This window comes from Lygodium microphyllum, chromosome 6 (genome assembly GCF_053477565.2).
Source record: "Lygodium microphyllum isolate KBCC chromosome 6, Lygodium_microphyllum_v1.1.10, whole genome shotgun sequence".
In the NCBI taxonomy this organism is placed as follows: domain Eukaryota; kingdom Viridiplantae; phylum Streptophyta; class Polypodiopsida; order Schizaeales; family Lygodiaceae; genus Lygodium; species Lygodium microphyllum.
In genome coordinates this window covers 174,227,542-174,250,048 of record NC_141140.1, presented here as the reverse complement: position 1 = coordinate 174,250,048, position 22,507 = coordinate 174,227,542, and the positions used below count along the sequence as shown (strand labels likewise).

The window sequence follows — 22,507 nt, the reverse complement described above, 5'->3', positions numbered from 1 at the left end:
CTAGGAGGCCCAATCACCAAGCCAAGTGGCATCCACAAGATTTGAGGAGCCAAGCTATCATCTTACCACTCCCAATACATGCACAAGAATATTCATAACATCAAAGCCTACCACACTAAGCAGCTTAGCTCCGTCCCACCATGATTCATAACCCTATAATAGAATTTTTTTCGTTTTATTTAAAATTTATTTGGTTGTCAATGATGGCATATTTCATTTATCAGTTGTAACCATCATATTTGTCTCGTCGGTCATTTTTCACTAGTAGAATTTATTTGAGTTGTCTTGGCTTTATGTTATCTAAATATCCTTGTATCTAGTACCGGTAAAAGTCATTTCACGTAATTCAGTTCGCTAGGCCCTTCCATTTTAAGTACCCTCATGAATATCCAAGTTCAAAACCTCAACGCCAACTACATCTGGCCTGCCATTAATAGCCATCCTGTATCTGCCTTCCATGAATGGCCAGCCTGGTACCAAAAGCTTCATGAACATCCAATGGACTATAATGCCTTCAGCTGCCCCATCTCTCACAAAAAGGAGCTGGAGCCCACTATTGTACTTACCTAACTTCCCCTTTTACTAGGTGGTCAAGCACTTAAAACCAGACACCTCAAGACAAAATAAAAACTCCTCACTAAATCTCTTTGCACTAAAATAGCATGTACAAGCATCTTGAGGTACAGGTTACCGGTTAAAATATCACATATAACTCAAACCAAAGCCTCACTCAAACGATAGGTCCATGCACTCTAATTTACAACAAGTGCAGTAGAACATGCTACTCAGATATTTCAGCAGCCAGTAATGTTTCACATGTGGGAACCACCATCTGCAGGAAATTGGCATACATCAGAACATCCAGCTCAGTGGGCTAACCCATAATTCTCTGGTGCACTGTCAAATAGAATTTTTTCCAAGGATAGATTGCTTAAATTATAGTCTCTGCCTGTAATTGTGTACATCTTGATCTGCACCATCTATGCCACTATGTTTCAGGCTTGGACTCCCAGTAAACTTTACATGAATGTACAAAATAGTTTTAGCATGGATGTACACACTTCCAGTAACCAAATCAGGGCTAGAAGTCATGTTATCTGCAAAAGATACAGGTAGTTGACAAACTGTCGTAACTATGATACAGATGTACACCAGCATATACTCCATAGTGAAACTAGTTCAACCTTCAATCTGAGCCAGCCACAGCCAGTAGTGGCAAACTTCCACCTTTAGAAAATTGATCCATGCTAAGCATCCCTTCTGTCACCAGTACATGTCATAGTGATGTTGCTTGCATAAATCAGCACCTGAAACATAATAGATAAATGGCCATGTCAAAAAGGGTGCAGCACAATTAAATGTAGCCAGCTGAAACTCAGAATTGTCACAGCTCTACAGTTATCTAGATTATTTGCCATTGATCTTTTAAGTATTATTCTGAAAGATGATACAAATTAAGCCCTAAACTTGCCTCTTCACCTAACAGGAACCTTCAACAGCAAACTGCACCTTGGCAGGATATGTTCACTTTGATGTACACTTAACCACAAGGCGTTTAATACAACTATAATATCCATGCCATAAGCTCTGAAGGCGAAAAAATCCTGTTGAACTGCCACATCTGCTGGTAATGATAGAAAGAACTACTGCAAGATATGCATCAGACACCAAAATTAACTCAAATGGAACAGAGCCCTAAGCCAGCCCCAATAATTTTGCTCAACTGAATGCAGGGCACACTCCATTCAACAGCTGTAAACATCTGATGGTCAACTGAACAGGGGTCATCCCAGGTTCCCATGAAATAACCTGAAGGATTTTGATGATTTACATGAGCTAACATCTTAGAAGAGTGGCTGTACAGAATACAAAGCAAAGGTTGATCTAAGGAAACTGACACCACCTCCAAATCCTTCCACACGAGACACCATAAAGAAACAGGAGTAAGGGGGTGCCTATTGACTGAACCTGCAGGCTGCAGTCAAGTGCAGCTAGAACCTTTTTGTCCTTCTCTTGTACTTGCTTATCATGAAACAACAAGAATATCACTGATAAACACATATGTATAGATCATAATCTCATCAATTCATCCATAATCACAACTATTACAATGGGCCAACCTGGGTTTTAAATTTCTGTCTACCCATCTACCATGTTAAAACAGTGAAAACGAAATTGGTATAAAGCTGTTAAATTACCTGTACTTTGTCAGGATGCTGACATGATAGTTCTGTTAATGAGCTGGGATACAACTGATTTCCTTGGGAAAACCACATAGAAGGAAATAATTTCAGCTGGAGGCACGTTGTTGATCTCTTTATTTTCTCTGGTGTCCCTTTTACCTGTGATCCTTTGTAAAGCAGATTTTTGATTGGTTGGTCTGTAAAGGGGCTTACATTTACATCCCTTCAATCACCAGCACAGCCAGTTTTCCAGTCGAACAAGGTTCTCTTTTAAACCAAACCAAGTATCGGAGTCTTAAGTAAATGAATTGTACAGACGCTCGAGCAATTTCAGGACATGCTCCCCGGGGATACCTCCCCTAGAAGGTTCCAGTGGTAATTTGGAAGGGCTTAAACCCTCCAATCGTGGTTTATCTGCTAGCGCTGATTGCTGTTGTGAACTTGTAAGCTCCAGAAATTGACCAAGCATATCACCGTCAAGCACTTTGCTCACTCCAGCCTGCACAACAAAGACCTACTTAGGCTTACAAGAATTTGGACAGCTAACTAAACAAATAATCCTTGTCTAAATCATTTAGTATGGTATTCCCCTTGGGGACAGCCGTTAAAACAACTTGGAGATTCTTTGAAACGAACCTTAAACAACTACAATCTATAACAAAAACCATAAACAAGGAACCCTTTAGAACTCACTGGACATCCCCTGCCACGGAAGAACGCATGATTATTGCCAAGAACAGGTGCTGTAAGGGGGAACAAAGCCAATCTTGACTGAAGTGCATCCAATAACTCATATTCTTCCCTGAAAAAAGAGCATGAGTAGTTTATAATAAGTAATTCTGATATTTGCTATCAAGCTACAAAGCCTTGGGAACTTTTCATTCTGACTTGTTCAATATTTCAATGTAGTTGCACATGTAAGAACCTAACCATGCTAAGCTCTTTGATATTTCCGTTTTATTGCACATTGCATGTGCAATACACTTTCAAACTCAAACAAAATGCTCTAAACTGGTAACAGACAAAAGCCCATGTCCTCTACTTCTTTGTCTGATGTTATGCATGTCCAAGCAGCTTGTTCTCACCTTGTTACACGCACAAAAACGACAATACTACCAAGAAGGGTACTGGCAACCACAGAAGAATCACAGAACTCAGGAACACATATACTGCCTTTGTTGAATGGTCTTGAACTGTCATCTGTTGGCATTTTATATGCTAGAGAACCCTGCAGGAATATGGTAAACAATTCAGATCCCGTTTTGATAGCATGATAGCATGGAAACCTTTTGTTAATAATCAATATTTTTCCAATCAACTGCTGGACTAACCTTGCGCATGCTCATTATGACCTCTCCCATATGATACCAGCAACCAAGCACAAGATTTCTCTCTGGGCTTAGAATATCTAAGACAAACAGGAAAAATGTTCAGTTGCAACTTCAAATCTTACACACAGCCAGGTTAACAGCAGACAGCAAACACCTTCTGAAAGACTTGCACAAGATAGTGCACAGAAATTTCCCAAACGGTCGGACACCAAAGCAGTTTCTAAGTCTGTCAAAATGCAGTCTGCAACCAGCCGTCGCCCAGGATCACAGTACAACTGTTCCAGCTTGTTGGCATACTGTACATAAGAGGAATTTAGGTAGACATTATTTAACTAGCTCAGGACTTGGTCACTAAGAAAAGGAAGCATATCCTTGCAATCTTGCACCTCTTGATATGAATAGAAGAGAATTCCATCCCGGCAATCAGCAAGTGCAATTCTGCTTAAATGCACTGCAATGCGTGTAATGACAAATCGGGTCTTGGCCATATCATACCGTTTCAAACGATGTGGTGACTCACTTTGAAACCCTAAACAAGACAACTGAACAAAGTAATAACAGCATCAGTCAAAGGATTGAGATTTGATTCCATATTCAAACATAATTCAAATAAAGAGGAATGTTCACTTTACTGTATTTCCTGCACAAGCCAAAATGTATTTGTCAAGATAAGATGCCACTGCAAGAACAACTCCATGTAATTGTACATGACTTTTCAATGTCAACTCCCATCCTTCACCCTCTACAAATCTCGTGTTATCCTTGCAGTGATCTTCCATTGTCACATCTGCATCTTTAGTGAGTAGCACCTCTGAGCTATGAGTCAAAGTTTCCACAGGTAGAGATTCTGACGGACCAACAGAGCTTGATCCACTAGAGAATGTAAGGCCACTGCCTGATGTGTGCCTGGGCTCTAACCGAAATACTAAAAGGCGCCCTTTAGCACTGCAAAAAGTCCAGAAACAAGCATAATTTCAAAATCCAAAAATATAGAACAATCACCATCACACAGGTTCTACTTTAATATTGCCAGTCACATCTCCATGGAAGGTACAGGTATTTTGTGAGCAGAAATTTTATAGCCACACATGCGAATAGAGAACCTAACTGCATGATATGTGAGTACCTAATTGTATGTGTATACATTGTGGAGGATGACAGGAAGAGAAAGGGCAGAAACAAGATGGGCAAGTGGAGGAGAGAGCCACTAGCCTGCTTTTCGTGACAGAGACTGCCACACCTCCCCCTTTCCCCCTTCTCTTTCCAAATACCCTAAAAGAAAATAATACTGACTCGATTCTCAACTTGGAAGGAAAAACATGTACATGTGTGCTGAAATTTGTGGAAACCTCCCTTTATCACATTTATCTCTACGCTTGCTGGTATCTTGTGGCAAATGTAGAATACACATCCATTGAGCATATTCATCTCTTTCTACTGTTGCTTATTTCCTATGGAAAATATAGAGTATGTCATTATGACCCAACCTGATGATTGTCCAAGCTCCATTGCATGCAAAAGCTTCATAATTTCTATACTAACAGAACTCCAGTCCATTATCATAGCTTTTTCTACTACAAAATAGAGGTAATTGCAGAAGTGGACATGACTGATTTCCTTCTACATCTGACATGTAAGTACAGACCCACAAAAACATGAAAAAAAACAGACAATTTTGCATAAACAGAAGGTTCATGCACTATGCAAAGCTACTAAAACCTAAATTCATCTGAGTAATTGCCCATGCTCCGTCTCACTTTCTCATAAACAAGTCAGTGAACTAAGATAACTGATAAGAAGTCTGTAAGGATTACAGACATTATTGGTAGCAACATCCCTATAGCAATTGATGCCTATTTTCCTTTCAACATATCAATCCAGTTTAAACAGATCATTTTGTCACAGAACAGGGTCAGTAGCATGTATTGACACTGTATCAGCTTAGTAATCCTAAAACCTCTAGCCTTGCACTGTCCTAGGCACGAAAAGTTTTGCAGCTCTCTCAAATAGGACCAACAAGAAGTTGATCTTTTTTAAGTACAAAATAAAAACTAAACCCCCCCCCCCCCCCCCCCCCCCCCCCCGCTAGACCAGGACAATGTCTAAAGAAAGCCAAAACATTTGAACCAGGACTAATGAGTTTGCTGTTTTGCATGTTTAGCTCCATTGGTAAAGTAGGGAAGAAATTTAAGAATACCGCTCCGCTTCTCCCATAGGCAACATTGGCCTTCCTGTAGTCACGCCCGTCCCAACCAACAGAAGATGCTCACTCCCATGCTCCCACAGCTGCATGCACTTTGGAACCTCTCCATTTTCGAATTTATAAGAAGACAGCACAGTGCCACTTAAAGGATCTACACAACAGATGTCCGAGATGTAACCATGCTGATCACAATAATCAGACCGCATGACTAGAAGCGTTTTAGACTCGGCATGGTAGACAATTTTGTGTGGTGTACATCCTAAAAGCCACCTCTGAACATTTAACCTTTTGGAATGCTCCATCTCCACCTGCATATCTCACAAGTGTGAAGTTACATGGTGTCAGAATGAAGCATATCCAAATCTTGTTTCAAGGATTTCAGATTCAAAAATGTAGTTACATAGAAGCTTTTAAAAATTAGTAAAAGTTGGAAGTGAAGACAAACCAGATGCAAGCTGCTGTTAGCCACAAACAATAGTCCTTTAGGACAATAAGTGGATATCACAGGGGTTACATGAGTTGAAGGCTGAAAAGAAATTGAAGTGTACGCAATTCTTTGATTGTGCCGGGCAGTCTGCAGCAACCATGGACGATCACCAAGTGCAATTACATCTGCACGCAGTGATGCTTGTAGAGGAACCAATGACACAGGTGAAACCCCAACACGGCGAACAGCAATCAAATGTAGCAGAATAGGAAAAGGAACATCCTTCCCTTCGTGGAATATTCCTTCAGAGAACCTGCTTTGAGAAAATGAATTCATTTTCCAAGAGTCATTATTCCCACTTAATGTTGTAGGCACACACTTCTCAGGAACATCCTCTGTTGGCATGCTGTCGAATAAAGGTAAACCTTTCCTGGAGAGGGAAGGACACAAAGGCAAGGATGAAGTTGCTGGCCACTCAAAACGAAGAAGCATCCCATTCCTCAAGCCCGAGAGAATGTATGGGCGATCAAAGAGCACCAACCTAACATCCTCAGGCACACAGCCACTAAGACTAGTTCCCATTGTATTTACGAAAGAAATATGGCCTACAGCTAACACTGAAAATTTTTCACCAGGAACAATTGAGATGAGCTCGACTGAAGGTTTATGAGTTCCCACAATGCAGACATTACCTATCTCAACCCCCGGAGGGAGATTTATTTCTGAGCCTGCTTCTACCAAGCCCACCATTGCTGCTGGCACAGGGATTGGAGCTGGCTCCTCTTCTTGAGGTATAGAGATGCAAGACAATTCTGCTCCAAAAGAACATTGCTGGACTTCAAAAAGCTCCAGATGACCAGAGGCAGCTGTTTTTGAACCCAGCATTAATAGTAAGCCAGGCTGAGACAAGGCCAAAATGATTTTCCTGTGGGCAACTGCACCGAGGCTTATTGTTGATTTTGAAGGCCTCCAGCTAGTGCGGAGAGGAAAAGGATGATCAATACCTTTGGGATGAGCAGAAGTCGTTGGGGCACAAACACAAACTTGTTTCCTACAGATTTGGGCTACCCAACCATCCTCTATCCACCCACATGCCAATGTACATGCAGAAGGCTCAAAACCTACATGCTCTGTTATATCACTGAAACTTAATCCAACAGATAAAACACGTGTTTCTTCAACGAACGCAAGTATAAGGAATGCATGATACGCATCCTCTCGGCATATTTTCACAGACCAGGTTCCTGTTATTCCCTCATATATAGAAGGTGTACTGATTAACTTTTCCATGCTGATTCCATTGCGTATTATTCTTAAAGAACCTTCAGGACCTACTCCCGAGCAAGCAAACATCTGATCTTGCTTTTCTTTGTCATAATCAACGAGTGCAAAATCGAAAATTGGAGAGAGATTTTGTATAACGCCCCTGCAGTTGACATTGCCATCTTTTATCTGCAATATTTGGCCCTCGCCCATTTCTACCAAGGCAGCAATAAAGCAACCTTTCATCCAAAGTAAACATTTAAGAGGGGAACACTGATATACACAATCACTGAATGTGATGCTAACATCCTGTGAATGTTTCCTTGTCAATTTAGCAAGAAACAGTTCCCCTGTATCCAAGCCAAGAAGTAAACTGGGTTCTTGGGACAACTCGTATTCCCAACTCCAAGCACAGATTAAGGGACCCTTCAGTTCACTGCTCTTATAATCATCGAAGGCTGCTTTGCTCCCCTGACCATCATTTTTACCTGGATTTTCACCAGCTCTAGTTAATTCTAGGAGAGCTGACACGGCTTCATTGCAGCCCTCTTCATCACCTTCAGCTGGTTCTCCAGCTCTGAATTTACGACTTGAAACCTTTAGTAATGAAACTATGGATACCATGTGGGGATTCCAAGGATTTCTTATATCCAGTAACATGGCATAAGGGCATCTGAAAAGTATCAAATAGCCAGGCAAAGATGGCACATTGATAAGAGCAAGAGAACCGGATTCGATAGATTCTGGAAGATGTGCTACATATCCTGGAGACTTGCAACACGCCTTCATTTCAATAGTGCGTTCCTTTGGATTAGAAACCAGTACTAGAAGATCTCCACTGAGAAAAAAAAACAAAAAGAAAAGCTCTTGTTAGTAATTTCAAGTAAGAATGAGAAACAACAGAACCGACTTAACTAAGTACTTCAAAAGTTCATGTAGCAGACAAACCTCTGAATTAGCACAGTGAGGACAAGGCTAGCAGCATCTTTGTACTTTGAATCATACGGAACAAGCACAAAAGCAATACTCCAGATAAACCCCTGTAATGCATAATCTCGTTTTTTCTTCCCAGATATTTCGACTCCAGCCACACCAATCATAGGCTCCCTTGGGTAAATAATCTTCTGCTAACAAAGAGAACATGTATTAGAGAAATCTTAAGTTTTGCTACTTGCTTAACAGTAGAAATCTCAAACTCAAAATTGCCGATACTACATGATGTATTGCAAAATTAGAGCCATGATGTTAGTAACTGCAAAGAGCTGCTTGGAAGATATTAGAAAAAGCTGCTAAGCTATAAAGAAATGAAGCCCAAAGCATATTCTGCAAACCACCAAATCGACAATCAAAAAGGCATCATGTAACGGGCTCATAAGCAACTGCTAGGGTACTTGAGTGTATTGTTGTCTGGAGTTTTGCAATCTATGATAACCCAGAAATAGTTTAGATGAACCTTATCAACTATGTTGCTCCCAGCAGAAATAGAGGCTGGAAGGATAGCGATCTTGTCCACATAAGCAGCAACAGCAACTGCACGACCACTGCACCAGCATAAAGCCATCTTATCTCCTCAAAACGAATATACTGGAAACTATGCCTTCCTAATTCAAACAGTGTATCCATGCATGAACAATAAACCACACATTGAACAATTCAGTTTAAAGTACTCAGATTTTGTTTGTCTCTTGATTCTTTTAAAGGGAAACTATTGCACGAAACTACAAATGTATGTTAGCACCATAATAAACCTATTATTACAGTTAATGACTTGCAAATCATAGTATTAGCCCCCGGTAAAAATAACAGAACCCTGGACTCTAGTTTTGTATCTCTTGCAAAGGGATCTAGTTGCTCCAATCATATTTGATCCAGTATTACAAAGTTAAACCGCGAGATCCAGAGAATGCCCGCACATAATTCAAAAATAGCTAACTTATTTACTCAACTTATAAAAAACAAGTGATGTGTTCCAATGGTTTTGACAAAAGTCCACCTATTTGGTACAAATTTACTTATACACTGTCGAGCTAAAAATTCATTACCCATTGATTAGCTCTTTAAAACAGCCCCCATAGCAAATTACCAAAAGTTTCAGTAAATGAGGAGCGGCTCTAAAGAGTTTCTACGTCCCACATGCAAAACCCTAACTTGCAAGGACCCTTCCACATCTATAAATAAATGGGCTTCCCACCATTCAGCCCCATCCTTGTCTTGCAGGTTTCGGCTATTAGTCCTCTTCCACTAGCTGTCCAACCCCCAATGACTACTGCTGCATGGTCTATGCTGTCGCCAACCTTCCACTATGGCCAATGATCAGCTGCATGATCTTCAGCAAGTTGTTTTTCTGTTTTCAGCACATTTCTTCATCAGCCTCTACTCTAATTGGTGGTTACTAAACTCCTAATCCGTCTCCACTGGACAACACACATCAGCCCCTCCCTCAGCCCGCTCCCACAAGAGACATTGGCTGTTGGACAGCTCTGCCCTTGAGCATCTTGTACATTCTTTCCTTCATTTACAGCATTGATTCATTCACTTCACAATTCTCTTTCTTCTATGTCTGTGTTTGTGTTTTTGCATTTTGTGTTTAGGGTTTGAGTTTTGTACATCAGTCTAAGTCTTTGTGTTTCAGTCATGGCCGTACTTTCTATGTTTCCTTAGTGCAAACCCTAACATATCTTCACATACACTGGGAAAAATCGTAGATTTAAGGAATCCTGAGGCCAAACTTAAAAGGAAACTTCTCCCTGTGAAAGAAAAGCATTGTTCTTCAAAGCTGCAAAAAAAGATGATTTGATGGTAATTCAATAATTGTGACAACCACCACCACATCCCTATGTGCTTGGGGACTATTTGTGTGATGTACATGTTGAGCTATACCTCACATTTGATGGGTGGTAGCTGGCAACACATTCCACACACATGGGCACCGCATTGCAATATGAGTGGCCTTTGTTTTTGTAGGCTATGAGAAAATAGGAGCTTTGGATGGTGAGGGATCGACAAGTTGGATACCATCACCTTGACCCTAGAAAGATTGTTGTGCAAACAGCAAATGTGACTATGTTGCAACCCCAAACCCCTAAGGATATCTATGGACATCGAGAGAATGAGGCGCCAGACTCAATCTGTCATAAGGACATGTATTTTTGAAACCTCACTTAACATGTGGATTGATTTTTAATCACATGATTAAGTAAATGATGCACATGTGAGGTGTAACTAGGGTTAAAAGTAAATTTACGTGCCCAAGTCCCGAAGAAATTACGGGATGTCAAAGGCAAAAGTTGCTATAAGTTATACCGCACAAGTACTTGGCGATATCTGGTGCCAGTTTTGGCATAGGTCATCCGTTTGGCCATAAGTGTCAATTGGTGACACTAGAGAAGTGGCGTCTAATGGTATCTAACACCAATTTGATGGTCAAAGATGGCACAGAGACACTCGAGAATGGAAGTTGCCTAGCCAATTTAATTATTAGCCAGTTAGATTATTTTTCAAGGCACCGAAATAATTATTAGATTAATTTTTTGTATTTTAAGACTGAAAATTAATATTTAATTAAGGAAAATGCTAGAAAAACCATTTGGAAAGGCTGCCACTTGGAAAAAATGCCTATGCAGGACTGAAAAACGTCTTTAGAGGCTGGGGAGAGGCATTTTTATAAATTCAGCCTGCAAGAGAGAGGGAGAGGAGGCTGCTGGTCTGATTTGCAGCCATTGGAGGACCTTCTGAGGCAGCCAGGGGCAAAAGAAGACCAATCAACAGCAGGAGACAGCATCTACAAGCTGTTGAGGCATGGCAGCAGTAGTAAATGACTGATTTTCTTCAATTCTTTGTATCTACATGCTGTTGTGGCAGGGCAGCAGCTACACTTGACTGATTTTCAGTCATTCTTCGCGACAAAACTTTGAATTTTCTCTCTCTACAGCTTTCCCTCTCATCTCCCAACCATTTTGTTGGGTATCTCACACGCCTTACTTACGCCTACGCTCATATGGGAGTGTGCGGGTGATCACTAGGACACTGGGGCACTTTTTACTCTCGGTAGGAGAGGTTTTTTCCCCCAGATTATGTGTACTATTTTGTATGTGCTTGTGGTGCACACTTACGAGCACTTACTGTGTTCGGGTGTGAACAGCCCCTTATAACCCTAAGGTATAAGGGTTATCATTTGTACTTTCAGCTAATACTCTATTCAGTACTATTGCATTGGGTATCGTGCTCAACTCTGTCTCTCACTCTCACACTGTCTACTGCACTTCAGCTGCACCTCGATCCTCTCCCATCTGACATTTGGTATCAGAGCTGGTCAGCAGCTCTGTTCGGTTCCCGAGGACTTGCGTCAGCACTGACAGCTCGTCAGTACCTGTCTGGTACAGCACGTGCAGCCTGTACCTTCGTCAGCAGCCACGTCACTTGCAGCTCAGTCCTGCCCGTCATCAGGTCATCAGTCACTCAGCGCCACGTCACTGCTAAAGGCCACCCGCCACCTGTCTATCAGAGCTCCCGCCTCTGCCGCCTGTGCCCGTCACATCCTGTGACCCCGTCACCTCCTGTGTGTCGCCTGCAGCCCCGCCAACTCCGCCAGCTGCGCGCCACCTACAGAGGTCGCTGCCACCTGTGCGCAGCTCCGTCTGAGCGCCCGCCACCTGCTCAGCCTGACGCCGCCTCTGTCCCCTGCTGCGCCCCTGGACCTGCACGCCTGTACCTACACGCCACCTGTGCAGGGCCGTCGCCTCTGCACTCTGCTTCCGGCAAGCGCCAGCTCAGCCAGCGCCACCTCCCGTGGAGTCCGCCATTTGTGCAGTACCCTAAGGCGCCGCCGCCTCTGACGCGCCACCTCGAGATTCGTGCTAGTCTCGGGATCCATGCCCGTCTTCGACCTGCAGAGGTAACATTTCTGCATTTTTTATTTCCACACAGGGATTCGTGCAGCAGCAGCAGGTTCAGTTTTCAGCATTGGGAAACGTGCTGTGTCTGTCTGTGACACATTGAATGCACATTCTGGGGCTTTTGTAACAGACATTTGTGACAGAAATTTTGGGCAGAAAATTTTGGGGCTTTTGATGTTTTAGTGCTGCTGAGCACTAATTGCACCTTGGGAAGCGTGCATCAGTGACAGTTTTTTTTGACAGAGTACCCTTTGCACATTAATTGCAGACTTGTGTTTGCTGCAATTTCTGGAAATTTGCAGATTTCCAGCCCGTACTGCATTGACATTGCTCTATTGCCTTTTGGGAAATAATGGCAAATCAGGGAGGAGATGTATTCACCTATGTGTCCAAGGAAGACCGATTGGATGGGAACAATTATTCCCTTTGGTCTTTCATGATGAAGAATGTATTAGTGGCCAAAAATTTGTGGGATTATGTCAGTGGAGAGGAAGCACGACTGGGAGTTGTGGCTCCCGCTACTCCTCCTCCAGGAGGACGTGCAAGAGGGCAACCTCAGCCCCCTCCACCTCAGCCCGCTCAGCCACTTCCCCCAAGAACTGCAGCTCAGAAAGCTTGGGATACACGGGATGCACAGGCTATGTCGCTGATTGCATTGGCAGTTCAGCGTTCTATCATTCCTCATATTCGTTCAGCAGCTTCTTCACAAGAAGCTTGGTTGACATTGGAGCAGATGTTTGCAGGAAAGAATGAGACTCGCATCTCTTTCTTGAAGAAAGAGCTAGAGACTCTAAAGATGAATGAGGGTGATTCTATGCAGGATCATCTCAACAAAATTCAGGACTTGCGGGAGCAACTCATGAATGTGGATGAGTACTACTCAGATGCGCAGCTGATTTCTAGGACATTGAATTCACTGCCTCCCTCTTACTTGGCTTTTCATACTGCCTTGAACCTCACTATGAGGATTTCGAAAGAGCCCATCACTTTCATTCAGCTTGTCAGTTTGCTTCTAGAGGAGGAGCAAACTAGACGGAACAGTGGTGTGGATGGTATAGCCTCTGAGCAGGCTTTTATGTCAAGGCAGAAGGGTAAAAACAGCCAAGGGAAAAATGCTTCGCAGAGTTCTGGTAGTAGTAGCACTTCACAGACAAGTCAGAAACAGGGGGGCACGCAAGCCAAGAAAGGAAAATGCCATTACTGCAAGAAGCCTGGCCACTATATCACTGAGTGCAGGAAGCGCATCGCCAAAGAGAAGAAGAAGGAGTCAGGGATGTCTGTTTCTGCAGCTCCTTCCACTGCAGGCGAGTCCGCGTCCTTTGTTGCAGCCAGGGACTATTGTTTTTACACTTGCAGTTATGATGTCTCTTGGGCTGATAGAGCATTTAGCTCTACAGAGGATGCTGACACTTGGTTCTTTGACAGTGGTGCTTCACGGCATATCACATCTCGTAGAGATTTGTTTGCTTCTCTTGGTGCACCTCCCGTTGGGAAGTCTGTTCAGTGTGCTAATAATACATCATACCCTGTTCGTGGTATTGGGGAGATTCAGCTTACAGCCATTGATGGCTCTATTCTCCACCTACAGGATGCTTTGTATGTGCCTGGCATTAAGAAGAATCTGCTTTCCATTTCTTCTATGGCACGTTGTGGTTTGCAGGTCACCTTTGATGATGACCGTTGCATGGTCCGTGACAAGGAACACATGACATTGGTCTTGACAGGTTCTCTGTGTCATGGGTTATATGAGTTGGATGCTCTTTCGGTAGATCAGTCTGCATATTTGACATCCACTCTTACTCCTGCTATGTTAGAGGCAGAGTTATGGCATGCTCGTTTGGGGCATGTAAACTATGGCAGCTTGATGCTATTACAGCGTACTCAGATGTTGGATGGATTACCTCTCTTGGAGAGACCTCCTGAGCATTTATGCGAGGGTTGCATTTTGGGGAAAATGCATCGTTTCTCTTTTCCCCGTGATGTTGCTTTTAGAGCAACAGCCAGATTGCAGCTTGTGCATTCGGATGTTTGTGGGCCCATGCAGACACAGTCATTGGGTGGTTGTTACTATTTTGTAATATTTATTGATGACTTTACACGTTTTTGCTGGGTCTACTGCTTGAAAAAGAAGTCAGAAGTGTATGATGCATTTTTGGCTTTCAGTGCACTTGTGGAAACTCAGTCTAGTTGCAAGATTAAGACTCTCCGTTCGGACCGAGGGGGGGAATACATGTCCTCTATGCTGAATTCTTATTTGCAGCAGAAGGGCATTATCCATCAGTACACTACTGCATATACTCCACAGCAGAATGGGGTAGCAGAGAGGAAAAATCGGTCACTCATGGAGATGGCCAGATGTATGCTGAAGGCAAAGAGTTTGCCTCATAGTTTTTGGATGGAAGCCGTCATGTGCACTTGCCACATTTTGAACAGATGCCCTACCAAGGCCTTGAAAACCGTCACACCTTTTGAGGCTTGGCACAGCCGCAAACCTTCTGTTGGCCACTTCCGTACTTTTGGGTGTCTTGCATATGCCCATATTCCACAGGTACTTCGAAAGAAGTTGGACAACAAGGCTGTAAAATGCATCTTTATGGGATATAGCAGCGAAAGCAAAGGCTACAGACTCTATGATCCCGTGACCAAGAAGGTTTTTGTCAGCAGGGATGTTGTATTTGATGAAAAATCAGAATTATCCTTGGCTGGTTTTGATACATATCAGGCTGCCCGTGATGTCTTTGAAGGGCTGCTGCCCATCACATTTGGTGATTCAGCTGGTACTTCAGCAAATGAACCTAATGTTCAGCCAGCTGCTCCTATGGAACATGCAGTAAATCAGCACATTGCTGAAACTGAAATTCAGCAGGAACTTGTACACAGTCAGGAAGCAAGACAGGTGCCTAGATGGTACACGCAGACTATGAGAGATAGTCATTTGGAAACACCCTTGGCTGGTCGTACTCGAAGGCAAACTCGACTGCATGATTCAGCACATTCCATGGAGTTTGTTATGGCAGCATGTACTCATGATAATGAGGAGCCTGAATGTTTTGAGGATGCACGACATAGTGTGCATTGGATGGCAGCCATGCAAGCTGAATTGGATTCTATTCATAAGAATCATACTTGGGATTTGGTGTCTTTGCCAGTTGGCAAGCGTGCCATTGGTACGAAATGGGTCTACAAATTGAAAAGGAATGCAGATGGATCCATAGATAAGTACAAGGCACGGCTGGTAGCTAAAGGCTACGCACAGAAAAAGGGCATTGACTATGAGGAGACCTTTGCTCCTACCTCCCGTATGACGACCATTCGGTCTATGATTGCCTTGGCTGCACATTTTGGTTGGAAAGTGCATCAGCTGGATATAAAGACTGCATTCTTACATGGGGAACTTCAGGAAGAAGTGTATGTACAGCAGCCCATTGGTTTTGCAGTTGAAGGCTCAGAAAATTTAGTATGCAAGCTGAAAAAAGCTCTATATGGTTTGAAACAAGCTCCACGAGCTTGGTACGCAAAGATAGATGCTTTCTTGCTTAGTCAGGGGTTTGTAAACAGCCCATCTGAGTCTACCCTTTATGTACATAAAGAGGGGGGATCCATGCTGATTTTGTGTCTATATGTAGATGACCTTTTGCTCACTGGAACACATGCTGATCAGATTTCAGCATTCAAAAATAATTTACAGCAAACTTTTGACATGTCTGACTTGGGTATTTTGCACTATTACTTGGGCATCCAGTTCGTACATGATGCTAGAGGCATTGGATTATGTCAGTCAAGGTACATTGGGCAACTTCTTGAGAAGTTTGGCTTACAGGATTGCAAGCCAGTTTGTACACCCATGGAACCTGGGCTCAAACTGTCATTACATGATGACAGTGATTTGTTTGATATCCATACTTATGCTCCAGCAGTGGGATGTCTCATCTATCTATGCCACACTCGGCCAGACATACAGTTTGCCATTTCAGTTGGAGCAGGTACATGCATCAGCCTCGTATGTCGCATTGGCAAGCTGTGAAGCGTGTGTTTCGTTACTTGCAGGGTACTAGAGCTCTTGGATTGCTTTATGCCAAGGGGGGACCACTGCAGTTATATGCTTACAGTGACTCTGATTGGGCTGGTGATTTTGATACTCGTCACTCCACTAGTGGCAATTGTTTCTTTCTTGGCTCGTCATGCATTTCTTGGCTTAGCAAGAAACAATCCACTGTTGCCACGTCGTCATGTGAAGCTGAGTACAAGGCAGCCTTCACTACTGCAGTTGAGTGCGTATGGCTTAGACGCTTACTTGCTGATTTGGATGTATCTGTTACGGAGCCTACTCCTTTATATACTGACAGTCAGAGTGCCATTGCAGTGGCACAGAACCCTGTGTTTCATGCTCGCACGAAACACATAGAGATTCACTACCACTTTGTCAGAGAGAGGCTACATGCAGGTGATATCAGCCTTGTCTACTGTCCTACCACCAGCAATGTGGCAGACATCTTCACCAAAGCTCTTCCACGAGACAAATTTGAAGCATTTCGCGATGCTTTGAATTTGACGCCCTTTGGTGGCGGATGATCCTTGTACACTTGATCACTCTTCACTCCAGGGGGGTTTGTTGGGTATCTCACACGCCTTACTTACGCCTACGCTCATATGGGAGTGTGCGGGTGATCACTAGGACACTGGGGCACTTTTTACTCTCGGTAGGAGAGGTTTTTTCCCCCAGATTATGTGTACTATTTTGTATGTGCTTGTGGTGCACACTTACGGGCACTTACTGTGTTCGGGTGTGAACAGCCCCTTATAACCCTAAGGTATAAGGGTTATCATTTGTACTTTCAGCTAATACTCTATTCAGTACTATTGCATTGGGTATCGTGCTCAACTCTGTCTCTCACTCTCACATTGTCTACTGCACTTCAGCTGCACCTCGATCCTCTCCCATCTGACACATTTCACAACCTTGCTCTAAAGATCTCAGCATTTGGACCCTTGGAGGCTGAGAAATTGCAAATTTAATGAGAGTTTAGCAACAGCCTTGGGAAGCGTGCCAGAAATTGGAAGCTCCAAGACTTGGATTCAACAAGGCTGAAGGTGAATTTCAGTTGAATTCAAGTGGAGAACTAGCCAGCCATTGAATTTCGGGCATTTCCATCATCTATGAAGTGGGTGAAGGCCAATTGAGAGCCTGAATCAAGGGCCAAAATAGAGACTTGCAGGTCACTTTGCATAGCAAGGGGAATTGAAATACTAAAAGGGAATGGGAGAATCCCATTGTAAATCAACTTTTTCTTCAAAAAAGCTACAGAAATACCGGAAGAGGCGCCAATTTTGGGGCCAATCGGGTGTGCATTGTCCAAGATCAATAGGTAAATTTGTATTTTCAGATTTGCATTTATTGTTTGTTTCTGTAATTAAGTTGTAATCAGGGATTTACCACCCTATCCGAGGAGGAAGGCTGGTTACACAATCCTCTACACGTCAACATTGCAAAGTTACAAAGTCATCTACTCCTAGCCTCCTCCTCACCATACAAGGAGAGGCCCTGAGTCTTTAAGATTGACTCCAAGTTCATCTAAGTGTGACCATGAGAGTAAGGATGATTCTAGTGAGAGCACTAAATAGTAGTGCGTTTGAGATTTGTGAATTAAAAATTAGGGAATTTAAGCTATTCATTTTGTAAGACGTGTGTGCATTGTAATTTGACTATTTGTATTTCATCATGATTTTACATTCTCAAGACTCTAGAGTCTTGACTTGGAAGTTAAAACTATTATTCTAAGTTGTAAGTTCATGTTAATCACTATTAGACTTATTTATGATTTGTATTCTTTGGGCCTTCAAAGAGCTCATGAATTAGATTCGCGGTGCATGTAAACAAGTCAGATGCTTGATTCTTTAATTTGGTAACTGATTTAATGTTTGGACTCTAAACTCTTTTACTTAGGATTTGTAAAGGTTGTAACTTGTTTTAAGCTTACTACAGTAATCTGGACACTTGCATATAACAATTCTTAAGTTTCAATACTAATTTTTTAGTATTGATACTTGTCAAAAAAAGATATCTTATATTTATTATTAAGCCATCTCACTTGCCATTTCATTTGGGATCTTCTCCAAGTGAAACATTTCAGGGTGAAACGCAATGTTTTGAGCATGAAACGCAATGTTTTGGGGTGAAATGTTTCATAGTAACCTTGCTTTATTTTTCCTTTTTTTACGAACTCCCCTCTTTTCTCCTATAAAAAAAGCTCGTTTTTCCTCATTCTAGATCAGTTTTCTTGGCTATAACCTCTTATACAACAGCTGAAGATAGCCCAAAGTTGGCCCATCCATCTCCATCATCATCCTCCACTCTTCCATCATCAAATATCTCCATATTCCCTCTTCTTTTGTTGCTCTTTTACGAAATGGCAGACCTATAAATTCATTGCAACCCCTCTTCGAGCTCTTCTTTCATTTCAAGAATAAAAAGCAAGTCATATCAATATATTGTCGTTCATCAACAGAGAAAAACTGATTTTTCCTCTCTTTTTTTTATCTTGTGAAAAAATTAATTGTTTTTATTACATAGTAAGTGATACATGTACATCTTTACATAATCTTGTGAGAGAGAGAAATATCACTTCTCACTCTCTAGTTGATTGTAACTAAGCTCTTTCCTAAAGGATTTGGGGAAGAGAAGGGGAGGGAGAGGGGGGGAGGGAGAGCGAGAGGGAGAGGGAGAGGGAGAGGGAGAGGGAGAGGGAGAGGGGGATCTTTATTCAACCCTTTATGTTGTCTCCATTACTTTTACATTTCCATGGCTATAAATTATCATATTCAGCTTTAAGTATTTGTTCTCTCCATTTCTTAAAATATTGAGACTTGAAAACAAACAAATATTATAATTGTACAACATACTATGTTGTTTGGGGCATTTATAGTAGTATCAAAGCTTTGGCTTGATCCAATCATGGGGTAGACTCAACCATATTCTCTCAAAAGAAAAATATAGAACTCACCAACACAAGCAAGAAGTACGAGATCCAAGCTAGAGCATCTGGTGACACCATACCTACGGTAAGCTATATGCAAGTCTCTAGAGCAATTAAGAATTATGTTCCATGTTGCTTACTTTGTATCAATGATATAAAAGATAACATGAATGATGAAAACCAAGAGCAACTTAAGTTTTTGGAAAGATCTTCCTTATCAACTTCCCAACCCCGATACTGATATTATTCTAGGTTGTTCTCCTTCTAATATAACACCATATTATGTGAGCTGCCCTCATCATGAAGATATTAAAAAGCAAGTCTCAGGCCTACTCAATTGTAGGCTAATTAAGCTAAGCAGCTCACCATTTTGTTTACGAAGTTCTCCTCTTAATATAGTATCTCTAACCAACCTTTCTTCCGTGGATGGGTGGTAAATCCCTGATTACAACTTAATTACAACAGCAAACAATTAATGCAAATCTGAATATACAAATTTACCTACTGATCTTGGACAATGCACACTCCATTGGCCCCAAAATTGGCGCCTCTTTTGGTATTTCTTTAGCTTTATTGAAGAAAAAGTTGATTTACAATGGGATTCTCCCCATCCCCTTCACAGTCCAAACTCCCCTTGCTATCCAAACTGGCCAACAAGTATTCAATCTGATTTGCCCCTTGATTCGGGCACTTAATTGGCCTTCACCCACTTCATAGACGATGGAAATGCCCCAAATTCAATGGCTACTAGTCCTCCACATGAATTTAGCTGAAATTCACCTTCAGCCCTAAAAAATCCAAGTCTTAGAGCTTCCAATTTTTTGCACGCTTCCCAAGGCTGCTGCAAAACCCTAACTTCTGCTGTAAATTAGGGTTTATAGCAGAGAAATTTACAATTTCTCAACCTCCAAGGGTCCAAATGCTAAGATCTTCGGAGCAAGGCTATGAAATAGCTAAGAGATGATAGAGAAATCTGTAGAGAGAAAATTCAGAGTTTCTTCGCGAAGAACTGAAGAAAATATGTCATGTACTACTGCTGCCCTATCTCAACAGCTTGTAGATGCAAAGAACTGAAGAAAATCAATCAGTTAGTGCTGCTGCCCTGTTTCAAGAGCCTCTAGATGTTGTCACCTACTGTTGATTGGTCTTCTCCAGTACCTGGCTGACTTAGAAGGTCCTCCAATGGCTGCAAATCAGACCAGCAACATCTCCTCCCTCTCTCTTGCAGGTTGAATACACTAAAGATGCCTCTCTCCAGTCTCTAAAGACGTTTTTTAGTCTTCATGGGCATTTTTGACAAGTAGCAACCTTCCTTAATGGTTTTTCCAGCATTATCCATAATTAAATGTTAATTTTCAGTCTTTAAATATTGAAAATTAATCTAATAATTATTTATGTGTCCTAAAAAATAATTTGATTGTCCAATAATTAAATTGGCTAGGCAACTTCCATTGCCGAGTGTCTCTACGCCATCTTTGACCATCAGATTGGTGTTAGGTACTATTAAACGCCACTTCTCTAGTATCACCAACTGACACTTATGGCCAAATGAATGACCTAGGCCAACAACTGACACCAGATACCACTAAGTACCTGTGCGGCATAACTTATAGCAACTTTTGCCTTTGACATCCCGTGATTTCCTCGGGTCCCAGGCTTGTAAATTTACTCCAACCCCAATTGCACCTCACATGTGCAACATTTACTTAATCATGTGATTAAAAGTTAATCCACATGTTAAGTGAGGTTTCAAAAACATATGTCCTCATGACAACCCTCCCCCTTGAAATCCTTACAATCATCCTCGATTGCATTGCCAAATGTATCAAAAGCAAAGTACTACACTGGAACTTTCATAGGGTATCATAGTCAACACAACATTGCGTATTGTTGTTTAACTATTCCATATGTGCAACATATACTGAAAATTACCAGCCAACATAACATAACATAAGACTCACAAAGAATCTCAAAAACATTGAAAGATTATCATATGACATATCCATTTCTCATAAGCTCAACTCATCTGGCAAAATCAAACCATAGTATAGCCAAAACCAAGCGTAAACCATGGCTGAAACATCAATGGCATCATAACATATGATGTTATCCATGGAACTAGATGTAAACCATTAAAAATTGAGCATAATCTGATCATAAACTGATCACTTGCTGATCTAAGAACTGATCACAAACCGCTGTCAATGTGACCCCAAACAGATGACAAACTCATTGCAAAAACTAACCAGCAATCAATGCAAAACTGATCCAAAAAGTGACCATAAATAGTTCTCAAGCTGATCAAAAACTAAGCTGAAACTAATCAGAATTTGTCTCAAATTTGAGGTAAAATTCATGCTAAATTGATCATAAGTTGATGCAAAAGTATAGTTCCAATGCCCAGGTGAAACTCATACTCATCTGCATACATCTCACAGTGACTAGTACACTAAGTAGTGACCTCATGGCAAACGTACTTTCAACATAATACCTTGGATACATGCTGAATACATCCGAGATCCACTACATACGAGAGCTGTCCATTACTGAGGAGCATAGGTGCTAGCTCCCTCACAAGCATCAGGTAATACTCTGGACCTTTGCTCTGGTGAACCTGATTAAGCCCCAACTAAAGTCGGCTCTAACTGGAAAGCATCGAGGTAAAGCTACAACAACCGAGGATGGTCTGCCAAGTCATCCTCCTCCATCCATTTGGCATCCATTGGTGAATCATTCTGAAAATTCACCAAGTACCTTCTAAAACCCTTAACCTTGATCTTCCTCTCTTTGTGTGCCAAAATTTGCTCTAGTACTAGTATTTCATCGAGCTCCTCCGACTGAATTTCAGCAGAGACATCCTCTGGCACATCTCCATGAAAAGGTCTAAGCAAGCTCACATGAAAGGCATTGTGTATCCGCCAGTGTGGAGCCAATTTCAGCCTATAGCATACATCACTGATCTCTCCAAGACTTCCAACAGGGATAATTTTCCCTTTCAATTTTACATCCAAAGTATGAACTTTGCCTCTATGGAAGAGGGTCACAATCTTATCGTGAGAATCAATCACTGCATACACACAATGACACCAAGGCATACCAAGCAAGACATCACATCCTTCCAATGGAGCAATAAAGAACTCTTCGCTGTCCACATAACTTTGAATATGCAAACGAAGCTTTCCAATGATAGGAGTGACCAACTCTGCATGTCCCCTGCATACCATACCAATC

The 22,507-nt window shown here is 41.9% G+C and overlaps 1 protein-coding gene across 3 annotated transcripts in view; it reads right to left on the bottom strand.

Moving 5' to 3' along the window:
• Nucleotides 1–636: 636 nt before the first annotated feature.
• The window catches only part of LOC148035422 (Cleavage and polyadenylation specificity factor (CPSF) A subunit protein), a 120,660-nt gene continuing 98,789 nt past the window's right edge, over nt 637–22,507 (bottom strand). Inside the window, exons 5-16 of one of the 3 annotated variants that reach the window (XM_087680423.1) lie at nt 8,861–8,948; nt 8,356–8,531; nt 6,163–8,245; nt 5,712–6,025; nt 4,147–4,459; nt 3,901–4,056; nt 3,669–3,810; nt 3,515–3,591; nt 3,269–3,411; nt 2,877–2,985; nt 2,199–2,682; nt 637–1,307 (exon numbers count right to left, since the gene is read on the bottom strand). In XM_087680423.1, coding sequence (XP_087536549.1) covers nt 2,479–2,682; nt 2,877–2,985; nt 3,269–3,411; nt 3,515–3,591; nt 3,669–3,810; nt 3,901–4,056; nt 4,147–4,459; nt 5,712–6,025; nt 6,163–8,245; nt 8,356–8,531; nt 8,861–8,948 — 3,805 coding nt within the window. In that variant the 3' untranslated portion in view covers nt 637–1,307; nt 2,199–2,478. Of the gene's footprint in view, nt 1,308–1,329; nt 1,647–2,198; nt 2,683–2,876; nt 2,986–3,268; nt 3,412–3,514; nt 3,592–3,668; nt 3,811–3,900; nt 4,057–4,141; nt 4,460–5,711; nt 6,026–6,162; nt 8,246–8,355; nt 8,532–8,860; nt 8,949–22,507 lie in introns of those variants that run through there. The other 2 variants (XM_087680425.1, XM_087680426.1) reach the window with 2 other exon arrangements.